General features: G+C 40.7%; 1 protein-coding gene across 1 annotated transcript; it reads left to right on the forward strand.

The window, feature by feature from the left end:
• Positions 1 to 7,342: 7,342 nt before the first annotated feature.
• On the forward strand, positions 7,343 to 7,923 carry LOC118397700 (protein S100-A1-like). Its single transcript, XM_035792598.2, has 2 exons — positions 7,343 to 7,537; positions 7,711 to 7,923. Exons 1-2 carry the CDS (start codon positions 7,385 to 7,387, stop codon positions 7,915 to 7,917), a joined length of 360 nt encoding a protein of 119 aa, XP_035648491.1. The 5' UTR covers positions 7,343 to 7,384; the 3' UTR covers positions 7,918 to 7,923.
• Positions 7,924 to 13,050: the final 5,127 nt, after the last annotated feature.

The raw sequence follows: 13,050 nt of genomic DNA on the forward strand, positions 1-13,050 counted from the left end.
CCTAGTTCCGTTACCATCAGGTTTGCTGGGTTACCTGGTCACACCCCTGTTCTCTGTGTTGAGAGACCCTGTTTGACCTGAAATTACATCCCAGTGCTTAAAACCATTGACTTAACCATAGTGGGCACAACCTTGGACAAAACCAACACAAGAGTTACTTGATTACTGATAGCTATCTGTGACTCATCTGAATTTCCTGAGTTGCAATGAATTTGCCAGACTTCAAATACTATTTTAAATATTTTAAATGCTGGGAGTGTTTGCTTAGCCCTCCTGGAGTGCCAGGTGGGCGGGGTTTGACGTTTTTGGACTATTCTATTGGTCCATTACACCAGGCAAACTTGGCAATTTATTTCAAATAGTATTTTAACCTAGGTCTGTAAACTGATTTAATCCTTAAACCAGTAGTGTTACAGAGAGTATATTATACTCTTTTTAGCAAGTATAGTACCAGTCAAAAGTTTGGACACACCTACTCATTCAAGGGTTTTTCTACATTGTAGAATAATGGTGAAGACATCAAAACTATGAAATAACACATATGGATTCATGTAGTAAACAAAAAAGTGTTAAACAAATCAAAATATATTTCATATTTGACATTCTTCAAAGTAGCCACCCTTTGCCTTGACAGCTTTGCACACTCTTGGCATTCTCTCAACCAGCTTCATGAGGTAGTCACCTGGAATACATTTAAATTAACAGGTGTGCCTTGTTAATTTGTGGAATTGATGTCCTTAATGCGTTTGAGCCAATCAGTTTTGTTGTGACAAGTTTCTTCAAGTGCAGTTGCAAAACCATCAAGCGCTATCATGAAACTGGCTCTCATGAGGACTGCCACAGGAAAGGAAGACCCAGAGTTACCTCTGCTGCAGAGGATAAGTTCATTACAGTTACCAGCCTCAGAATTTGCAGCCCAAATAAATGCTTCACAGAGTTCAAGTAACAGACACATCTCAACATCAACTATTCAGATGTCGAATTGCTGCAAAGAAACCACTACTAAAGGACACCAATAATAAGAAGAGACTTGCTTGGGCCAAGAAACTTGAGCAATGGACAATAGACCGGTGGAAATCTGTCCTTTGGTCTAATGAGTCCAAATTTGATATTTTTGGTTTCAACCGCTGTGTCTGTGAGACGCAGAGTAGGTGAACGGATTATTTCCACATGTGTGGTTCCCTCCATGAAGCATGGAGGAGGAGGTGTGATGGTGTGGGGGTGCTTTGTTGGTGACACTGTCAGTGATTTATTTAGAATTCAAGTCACACTTAACCAGCATGGCTACCACAGCATTCTGCAGCAATACGCTATCCCATCTGGTTTGCGCTTAGTGGGACTATCATTTGTTTTTTAACAGGATAATGACCGAACACACCTCCAGACTGTGTAAGGGCTATTTGACCAGGAAGGAGAGTGATGGAGTACTGCATCAGATGACCTGGCCTCCACAAATCATCTGATCTCAACCCAATTGAGACCGTTTGGGAGGAGTTGGACAGAGTATATGAGCATATGTGGGAACTCTTTCAAGGGAACTCTTTCAAGACTGTTGGAAAAGCATTCCAGGTACTTTGAAGGATCTAAAATCAAATATAGTTAGATTTGTTTAACACTTTTTTGGTGTTATTTCATATTTTTGATGTCTTCACTATTATTCTACAATGTAGAAAATAGTAAAAATAAAGAAAACCATTGAATGAGTAGGTACAGTATGTCCTGAATTGGACCACTAACACGTTTTGGAAGCCTTAAAATGACTCTCCAGTGAAATCTCACTTTTAAAAGCTCATATTCTGTTAACTCATACCCAAATAATGTTGTTGACTCATCCTATATTCGTTTTGTGGCCAAAGCATAAATTAGTATTAGAGGCCAAAGTATTAGAGGCCATACATTTCCTAATTTAACGTGATGTCAAGTTGGCTTAATTGCTGAACTGGCCAATCAGCTTCATCTGCCTGACTAAATTTCTTGGAAGGAAAACTGTTTAATTCATATTGTAATTAATTATAGGTCATATTTAACAGAAATCTGGAAACCCTGTACAGTTACTTTAATGGAATGCAGGGGTTGTACTGTACAGCCCAACACTCAGGTTATTTACACCCTAGTAAATATTTGTCGGATAGATACAGACAATTTGTTAATTGTAGTTTAATGTTTTTTTAAATGGTTCCTTCACTAATAATGCAATCAAGGGAAAAATCTCATGTTGCATCACGCATGAAACCACATTGCACCAACAACTGAGACATGGAGATATACAGTATAAATGCTTTTTAATTATGACAGGTTAAGCTTCAAACCCTTCAGTGAAATACAGAGGATGTCCAATCTACTAATAAGAATGACATGTAAAATCAAAATGTCGCACCTTGACACTTGTAAAAAGTCTTCCCTTCACTTATCCAAGCATTTTACTACACTCGTGCTCTTCTCTTGCTATGCTGCATTGCTTGCATGATTCATTTCAACTAAGGAAAGCAAATGCTCATCTGGCATTCTTTACACATCCAAAGCATGCTTTTTTTCTTCAACTTAACATAGTTAAAGAGCATATTTTGTAATGTAATATTATTTTCTGAGGAAACCAGTGTATTTTACAGTAATGCACAACAGTAATGCACAACGACATTACTTTCCTATCTCGACTATGTGAAAAACCATGCCACTCACTAGCAGTTAGCAACATGCTAACATCTCCTGCTAATGCTACAGAATGTACATAGGCCTCATCCACTAGCACAGTGTACTGTATGCATGAGCTAGCTGTGTACCCTCCTGCAGTTCCCCACAGTCTAAACATCGACACTATGCACACCTGTGTTAGAATTGTGTCCACTCAAGGATGATGAAACTATGACACTCTGTACCTAAATGCAGGTAGGCTGACACTATAGCTTGATAGACAATGTGACCTATCACACTGTGCCCTACCCCAGTGTATTTTAAGAACTCTGCTATGTACCAGGGTTGGATTCCATTCCAACTCAGCCAATTCAGTAGATTAATTGAAAAATCCTCACAATTTTGTGAATTTTGTGAATTGGTTTATTAACATCAAATTGACCCCAAATCTGATTTGTACAGGATACACAGATGCACATTTCCTTTTCCGTTTCCAGGTCTCTTTTCCAGTGGTATACTGTACTAAATAGACATACGTAGTGTTTACAGGTAGACCACCCACCACATGACATGATGTTGCGCACAAGCTCTATCACAGAGCCACTGCCATGCTCACCAAAAGCCATAATAAATTAACCACTTTGCCAATCTTACACTTTCACAACCAATGCTGTATCATTTTCGCTAAACTATGCTAATAGTATTTACAGTATGTTAACCACTGTGTAACGGCCCATAATAAAATAAAATACTTTGACGCAAGCCTGTTGTCTGATCTGTCCTGATGCTACTGTTGCGTGCTGAGGTCAAGCACTCTGTCTGTATGTGTGAGCACCTGAGAAGAAAGGGAGGGAAGGGAGGGGGGAGAGGAAAGAGTGAGAGAGAAATAGAAGCAGCTATGGTGGTACGTAGGTGGGTAGGTGGGAGAAGGGAAGAAGAAGGACGAGGGGACAGGTGATATTTAAGCCGCTGTCCACTCTCTCCTCATCTTTCCTTGGCTCTCTCTCTCATCTCTCTCTCTCCCTCCCTCTTCACCAAAGACAAAGGAGGCCCTCCATCAGCACTAAGGTAAGATTGACAGTTTAGAGGAAAGTTGTGCCCTTCTTCTTATTTCTTCTCTGTAACTTCTCTGTAACTGATAACTGTTTTCTGGGATCAGCTTTACCCATGTTTTTATATATGTGCCTTATTGCGAATAGTGAAACACTTTTTCACAGTGAGATACCCAGGCGAGCACCTTGGTATCCAGAGCAATAAAACTTATGGGCCGATAATTTGAGCCCATCACCTCAAACTACAATTGGTTTGCCTGTTGTAAAGGAGGTTTAAAACGTTTAAGTTGGACAGACCAAAACCTGTGAAGAAAATATTTTTTTCTATATAATGCTCAGAAAGTCAGTTAACTTGTTCCATCAATGCTAATATATGAAATATCTTAATTTTAAGACAATCTATGTAATATAATACAAAAATCCCCATCGAAATCCGTCAGTTTTTTTTGCATGGGCTGCGTCTCAATCTATCACAATCTTTGTCAGCCTTCTTCACCTGTGGTGTTTAGACCATCAGACTTCCCGAAAATCGGTATTCTCACAAAAACGTCTGTAGAGTCCGAAACGGTTTGGCCTACAAACTAATACCACTCTATGGAAAGTTAAGACTCTCACAAACACGATGGTGTTCTCCGTTTTGCTCTACGAGTGTCATGGGACTGGTCTAAAAGTAACTCCATACTGGTTTAAAAAATGGATGGCAGTATGGAGGTAGTTTTGTGCCAACAACAAAAAGAAGTTAAATATGTTTCCAAAAAACAAAAGCTTACCTCCATATCCTAGTTAATAGGACAGACACCTCAAAAACCTTATTCCTTATGATATTTGTTTGACTGTTTTGCCATTTATGAACGTGTTATTCAATGTGTTTCTATGGGCTATGCTACTATATACTACTAAAGGACAATATTTTCTATATTTTTCAAATCATTTGTAAAAAATGTTTTTATACCACCCAGAATTCAACATCAAATAGCTAAATGATCCATGGTGTAACCATCTTAAAACAATTCCATATGTTATCTTAGGACAGAGGTCTCCAACAGGTCAATCGCAAGCTACCAGTATCTCGCAGGCCACCTATGAGTTGCTCGCCAAACAATTCTGAAAGTACATGCAATTTTCACGTTCCACCCAAACTGTCATAAACAACTCACACAAGTATCAGACACCGCAAGCTCCAGGCTACTATCTAATCAAAGCAACATTGACATTATCCCATCCCTGGTTAGCCACTATTGGCTTAAAAAGCTACACCAAACACAATATCTGGTCATTAATTTCCAGCAATATTGCCCCTGTCTGTCTGTGTGGTGCGCACGTTTGTCTATCAGTGTGTAGCCAGTTGATGTGATAACCATCTTGTGGGTTGACGTAAATACTTTCCCCAAAACCTTCTCTATTAAATGTTAACTGCAAAGTAGGCGTACCTTACAGAAGTATATCAGGAGGAAGTATATCATTTGTATATATTATTTGCAAACTTTGCCATGAAATGAGCAGCAGCAGTACAGAACCATCACTAGACTGGCACATTAGATGGCACATTCCTCACTTGCTAGACACTCAATCACTTGCTAGGCACTCAATCACTTGCTTGACACTCAATTAAAGGGCCAGATCGTTTTTTTTTCTCTCGAGATCAAAACAAAAATGGACTTCTGATGTGATTTAAACATTGACATTGACTCAATTTCATTGTTTCATTTATGAACAATTGTAATTTTAAGAGTGATCATCTTAAGTGATAATGCCCGAGAAGCTGATGTTTGGAGGGGTCATCTCGGGCCGGCAAACCATGCCAATATATCGTCCAAACACCAGCTTCAAGGGCATTATCACTTTTATACAACGAGTTACCAACATATTCAAATAATGATTGACATATCTGAATTAAAAACGTTATTTGGATGAATTTATTCATACTATGTCATCCTTCCACAAGATTTAGATCCCGACCCAAATCTGGGGTTGCTACCCAAGCCGGCTGGTCGTTTGTTCTATTGGTTCTGTTGGCAGAGACGTGACCCAGTCGTTCGTTCTAAATGTTCTATTGCTATACTGGCTGGCAACGTTCTTATCCCTTGCTTGCTAGCTAGCCAACTACGGCTAACTTACAGTCACGTCAAACGTCAAAAAGAATAACAGTAGCTGCATTTGCATTTGTTTAAGCTGTTTTCCAGTGACTTTTATTTGGATGCATCTGTACACAATGAGCTAATGAGGCGCGATTTCGCCTGGCATAGAAAATGTGCTCACTGGACAGAAGTGACACTGTTGTTCAGAGGAGCTAACCAATAACACAGCCAACACCATCACTTCAAACTGAATCTGGAAAGACTGCAAACTAGCTGCACTTCATTTCATTTGACCTTTTTTTAATTGACATTTCTTTGTATATATATCCATAAAAATGATACCAGCTGATTCATGATTTAGACTGGCTGAGAAAAGCTGCCTGCCTGTCTGTCTGTCTCAACCCAACCCCCGACCCCCACACGTTCATTACTAGGGGACATCTGGAGATCGAATTTGAATATGGCAACAATGTTGCAAATGTCGGAGAGACAGAAGGCAAGGTTTATACAAATCTACGCTTTTAGAATAAACTAGATGTTATTCTAAAAGAAATGTGAGATGATGTCTAGAAACTTTTTATAGTGGAGATCAAGGTTATAAATTGCCTGGCTGGGCTGATGAGACAGTGGATTGCACAGTCAGATGGAACATATAGACATTTTAACATCATAGATTTAGCCGGTGGTAACTTGTAGAATAGACACCCGCTGGAATGCCCTTTAAACCAATCAGCATTCGGGATTAGACCCACCCATTGTGTAACGTCTGTCAATGAGACAGATGAGCCCTATGACAGAAACATTGTATAACCAGACTTTTTAAAATCTATTCTGCAGTTATTTGATTAAATTGAATTCCTTAGTAGATTATTTAGTCCATCTCACATTAAAATGATATTGAGCAGTTCTGTATTATTGATCACACAGTCAACATCTGCAAAGGAATATTTTTCAGAGTTTGGAATGACTAGAGACAGATTGTTGTGCGTGTGTGTGTGCCTCGGGTTACCAAATCACCTGGCCTGAGTTCCTGATTGCCAGGTGGTTTATCTGCATTTTGACAGTTTTGTGTTTCACTTGTGGTTTCCTTCTGCCACATGATTGATATGATTGTGAAACCCTGAAACCTCCATCTGAAGTTACCTCAGTGACATTATCTTTACTTAACAAGCTGCTTACAAGTCTGTCAACTGAGAGAGATTAAATTACCTATCTGTGTCTGTGTGTGCACAGTCTCTCCAACGAAACCAACTCAAGAAGGTTCCAAGATGCCGGACACAATGTGTGTAAGACTGTTGCTTTTAAAAAGCTGTCTCTTCATCTATCATCCATCACATCTTTCACGTCAAACCAAGTAAGGTTACAAAACACTGTCCAGTGGCCACAGTATGTCGAGAAGGAATAGCTAATTTGTAGCCTGCAATTTAACCTCCCAATATAGTAGCCTAGGCTTAGAATTAGGTCATCTCTTTCTCTAGTTTGCTGACCTTCTTCCATCCAGCGTGTATATTTCACTCTGTCTTGGTGGAGGCTTCACACCCATGTCCGTCATGTGACCGCACATGCCGTTTGGATGGAGCGTGCATCCTGTCATAGTTTCTGACCTCTGCCCTTCCCTCCAGTATGTCCAAAGAACCGTCTTCCAACCTGGAGAACGCAATGCAGATGCTGATCAAAACCTTCCACAAGTACTCGGGGAAGGAGGGGGACAAGTACACTCTGAGCCGTGGAGAGCTGAGAGAGCTGTTAACAGAGGAGCTGGGGAGTTACCTAGGGGTAAGAGGAGTGTACAAGCCGAAAGAGAGAGAGACACACACAGACACGCAAACATACACAAACACTCACTCACAGGCAAAGAAAATACATGTACTGACAAGAATACACACAATTCTTCAACCCCTCTCCCTCCCTCTCCCCATGTCCCTCTTCCTCTCCCTCTTCTCATCCAGAATGCCCGGGATGGAGAAGGAGTTGAGAAGGTGATGAATGACCTGGACGCCAACAGTGATGGTGAGGTGGACTTCACAGAGTTCATCATCCTCATGGGAGCCCTGACGGTGGCCTGCAACGACTTCTTCATGGAATATAAGCCCGAGAAACTCGTCCACACGCCCTTCAAAACAAAGGAGGCAACGATAGAGGAGATTAAAGAGTGAAGGAAAGATGGGAGGAGGGACTGGGAGGAGGGAAGGGGGAGGTGGAGGTGGAGGTGAAGGGTGCAATGAACTATAGAGCAATAGTGAAAGGGTATAATTTATGGTTGTATGATCATCTTAATTTATAAACAGTGCAACTGCAATGTGTGAAAAGAGGCTGAGGGAACGTCACTGTGTTAAAGGAAGTAAAGTTTCGCTGATGGACACTTAGACAGGAAAAGCAGTGTTTCCCTCTGCAACTATCCAAATACTTTTCATACCACAGTTAGGTCACAGGTACGGAGCCAGTTACTCTGTGTCCTCAAATCCATGAATGGCACTGTATACCGCAGGGGTCAGCACAACAGATTCCCCGGCGGGCCAAAATCAGCACGCGAGTGATTTTATTGGATTTTTATTTGATTTATTTTTTGGTAATAAAAGAAGACTGTAAAATCACCAGGAATTTAGGAAAAAAATGTGTTTAACTTAGAAAATCTGTTCCCAAGTATTCCCACGAATTAAAACATGTGATATGTGATCAATGTAATCAGTGACTGTTATTTTCAAATAATTATTTTTGGGGGGCCTAATTTGCAGTGTACAAATGATCCTAATTATGTTACGGCCCGCGGATCACCCTCTCAGGCAAAAATCAGCAGCGGCTGAATCTGATTGCCTTCCCCTGGTATACACAGTAGCATGTGTGTGTTCAGTTGTGTTCCCTATACAGCCTCAAATTCCAATTCAACTGTGCTTTGGTTATATATTCAGGATAGATTTCATTGAAAATGTTCATATTTTCAGTGGATGTCATTGTAACACACTACCACAAATGGAATGAGATTTGTGATACTCTGAGTCTCATGAACATAAAGATTACATACCATAGATGTAGATATTATATGTATAGATATAACCTATTCAATCAATATTTCTGATACTTATTATGTATTCAGTGTTAAACATTTGAATATCATTAACCTTTTTCTTTGCACATATTTTGTAATTACCCATGTGTTATTCTAAATATTAAACATAACATTTAACCAGTTATCAATCAACATTGCCTGGTCTTTTCTGTGTCAAAACTGTGAACCTTCCTAGCCCGATAGTGATTACACACCAACTAAGTTTGAAATGGTTGATGGATTTGGGTTAACTACAAATCAGATGTAAGCCTTCAATAAACTAGGGCTGTAGAGTGTAAATAGACATCATAGAATACAAGAAAGCAAGAAGTTAAGTGTGTAAGATGATCCACAGAATGGAGAGAGTGGGTCAGCACTGCAGTATATACACAGTAAGGGAGATTGGTTGTCACACTTCTACCTGCAAATAGCAGTTGTGCTGCTCCTGGCTCATCCTCAGGTGAGGTCCCCTCTTCATTAGCTGTTTCCACGCTGCTTATTACACCTTCTGAATACTATCGTGTTGATCATGCACGATCTGAGCCAGGTTGGCTTAAGGCTGTTACAAACCCCACTCTGTGCGTGCATGCACTTGAGTGGAGACATTTTTGGGGGAACAGCAAACACTTTTTTCGTTGCATTCCCCAGAGAGGAAGTCTGCCTTGTGTAGTAGTGTATATCCACTAGAGGGCTTGGGGAAGTAAGACAGATAGTGAGACAAAGTAAGAGTAGCTCTAAGTAAGAGTAGCTTACTTAGCAAAAGGGGCCAAGACACTTTTTTTGACTCTAGCTAGTGATGACATTTGAACTTCTGATCCGGTGTTCTGCCTGTTTACAAATACTAACCAGCTACATGTCAGCCTAGTCTGGTGTCATACACTTTACGACACTACTTTTTATCCACAGAAGTAGAAGTAAACATGCCACTTTTTGAATTGCAATTGCTGCAAAATGAGCAGAAATCTGTAGAGATTTTGTGGATCGTTGGAATTCTCAGTTTTGTGCAGGAGCTGCCGATGGAAAACATATTTGGATCTGAGCCCTGGCAAACTCGGGCAGCAAGTACTAAAACTACAAGGGCTTTTTCGCAATGGTCCTGATGGCAGTCTGCGATGCAAGGTACAGCTTCAGCATCTCCCTCCCTCCCGATATGGTCTTGAGGGAGATGAGGGAATCTTCTCGCGAAGCAAGTTCGGCTCCTAACTCATTTCAGGCCAGCTGCCGCTACCACGGCCAGAGGGCTTGCCGGAGACCCAATCACCATCCCATATGTCTTTGTTGTAGGCATTGCCTCTGAGGGGAAACCGGATGCGACTATATCCAGGTAAGATACTCTAAATACATTTGAAGTTGGAAGTTTACGTGCACCGCAGCCAAATACATTTAAACTCAGTTTTTCACAATTCCTGACATTTATGTATGTAAAAATTCCCTGTTTTAGGTCAGTTAGGATCACCACTTTATTTTAAGAATGTGAAATGTCAGAATAATAATAGAGAGTATGATATATTTCAGCTTTTATATATTTCATCACATTCCCAGTGGGTCAGACGTTTACATACACTCAATTAGTATTTGGGGGCATTGCCTTTAAAATGTTTCACTTGGGTCAAACATTTTTGGGTAGCCTTCCATAAGTGTCCCACGATAAATTGGGTGAATTATGGCCCATTCCTCCTGACAGAGCTGGTGTAACTGAGTCAGGTTTGTAGGTCTCCTTGCTCGCACATGCTTTTTCAGTTCTGACCACACATTTTCTAGTGGGTTGAGGTCAGGGCTATGTGATGGCCACTCCAATACCTTGACTTTGTTGTCCTTAAGCCATTTTGCCACAACTTTGGAAGTATGCTTGGGGTCATTGTCCATTTGGAAGACCCATTTGCGACCAAGCTTAACTTCCTGACTGATGTCTTGAGATGTTGCTTCAATATATCCACATAATCTTCCTGCCTCATGATGCCATCTATTTTGTGAAGTGCACCAGTCCCTCCTGCAGCAAAGCACACCCACAACATGATGCTGCCACGGTTGGGAAGGTGTTCTTTGGCTTGCAAGCATCCCCCTTTCCCTCCAAACTTAAAGATGGTCATTATGGCCAAACAGTTCTATTTTTGTTTCATCAGACCAGAGGACATTTCTCCAAAAAGTACGATCTTTGTCCCCATGTGCAGTTACAAACAGTAGTCTGGCTTATTTATGCCGGTTTTGGAGCAGTGGCTTCCTCCTTGCTGAGCAGCCTTTCAGGTTATGTCGATATAAGACTTGTTTTACTGTGGATATATATACTTTTGTACCTGTTTCCTCCAGTTTTGGGATTGATTTGCACTTTTTGCACCAAAGTATGTTAATCTCCAGGAGACAGAACACGTCTCGTTCCTGAGCGGTATGACGGCTGCGTGGTCCTATGGTGTTTATACTTGCGTACTATTGTTTGTACAGATGAACGTGGTATCTTCAGGCGTTTGGAAATTGCTCCTGAACCAGACTTGTGGAGGTCTACAATTTGTTTTCTGAGGTTTTGGCTGTTTTCTTTGGATTTCCCATGATGTCAATCAAAGAGGCAGAGTTTGAAAGTACGCCTTGAAATACATCCACAGGTACTCAAATGATGTCAAGTATCCTATCAGAAGCTTCTGACATCATTTTCTGGAATTTTCCAAGCTGTTTAAAGACACAGTCAACTTAGTGTATGTAAACTTCTGACCCACTGGAATTGTGATACAGTGAATTATAAGTGAAGTAATCTGTCTGTAAACAATTGTTGGATAAATTATTTGTGTCATGCACAAAGTAGATGTCCTAACCGACTTGCCAAAACTATAGTTTGTTAATTAACAAGAAATTTGTGTCGTGGTTGAAAAATGAGTTTTAATGACTCCAACCTAACCGTATGTAAACTTCCGACTTCAACTGTATGTTCTCTTCTTCTGGTCGATGTCTGTTCACATATCGTGTTGTGAGCTACACACTTGGTTTTCCTGTTTGGATTTTGCTGTTTTTCTTATTCACACTTTACAAATTCCAATAAAGACTACCATAATAACAATCACTTCATCCTAGTTTTTCATATTTTTTTCAGGCTTGACCCTCAATACATTTACCTAACCTTGTGTCATGTGCAGGAGCCTTTCAATGAGGACCTTCCTGCTATGATACATGGGTGAGAATGGCTGTCCAGCTGTAGACGATAACGCTAGACCCTCGAGACATCAATTTTATCGACATAACACAAGGTTGTACATTGGTGAGTATCCAGCTGATAATAAGGACCTGCCTCGCTTTAGTCCCTTGGTACTCCTAATTCAGGCCTCGGAATGGCAGTTGTAACTTTGTCCACCCGGCTGTAGAGGTTAATGCTGCTGAAGCTTTGGGGCACTCCAAGCCATCTTCTAAGTGTGGTCCTTCTGTCGCTCAGTTGGTAGAGCATGGCGCTTGTAACGCCAGGGTAGTGGGTTCGATTCCCGGGACCACCCATACGTAGAATGTATGCACACATGACTGTAAGTCGCTTTGGATAAAAGCGTCTGCTAAATGGCATATATTATATTATTATTATTATAAGATAGCCACTGATATTCCTTTCCATAGCCTGTATCGTTGTCATTGGGGTTTTGTACACCATTAGGGGCCAGAGTAGCTAGGGCAGAACTCCATGTTGGTAGCACAAGGCTTTGTATTCGGGAGACCAATTGGAGTATTCAAGGTGACAGACAGTGACACTTCAATTCTGCCTTGCACACTCTTGCCTGCATCTAGCTGATCTAGAGTGTAATCATTCGTCCAAACAGTTGCAAACAAGAGTTTATACTGGACAAATTCAGTGACGTTTATCACAGTTGTGTTCTGTTTGCTTCTGTTTTAAAAACAAAATTCTACAGAATCTGCAGAATGAATACACCCCTGTTCACTCGCACACAAAGTTCACTTTCATAGCAGCTCCATACAAACAGCATCATCAATTTGCTTGTTGTACAATTCCTTCTCGCATCTATGCGCGCTCTTCCTCTCACCTTTTCCCTTTGCTTGTGGACTTCAGTGCATAACACAACAGCTCCGACAGCCCAAAAATTGTATTTGGCTATGCCGGATTAAGTGATATTTAATTTTACCTTTATTTAACTTGGCAAGTCAGTTAAGAACAAATTCTTATTTTCAATGATGGCCTAGGAAAAGTGGGTTAACTGCCTGTTCAGGGGCAGAACGACAGATTTATACCTTGTCAGCTCGGGGTTTTGAACTTGCA

Source organism: Oncorhynchus keta, chromosome 19 (assembly GCF_023373465.1).
Source record: "Oncorhynchus keta strain PuntledgeMale-10-30-2019 chromosome 19, Oket_V2, whole genome shotgun sequence".
In the NCBI taxonomy this organism is placed as follows: domain Eukaryota; kingdom Metazoa; phylum Chordata; class Actinopteri; order Salmoniformes; family Salmonidae; genus Oncorhynchus; species Oncorhynchus keta.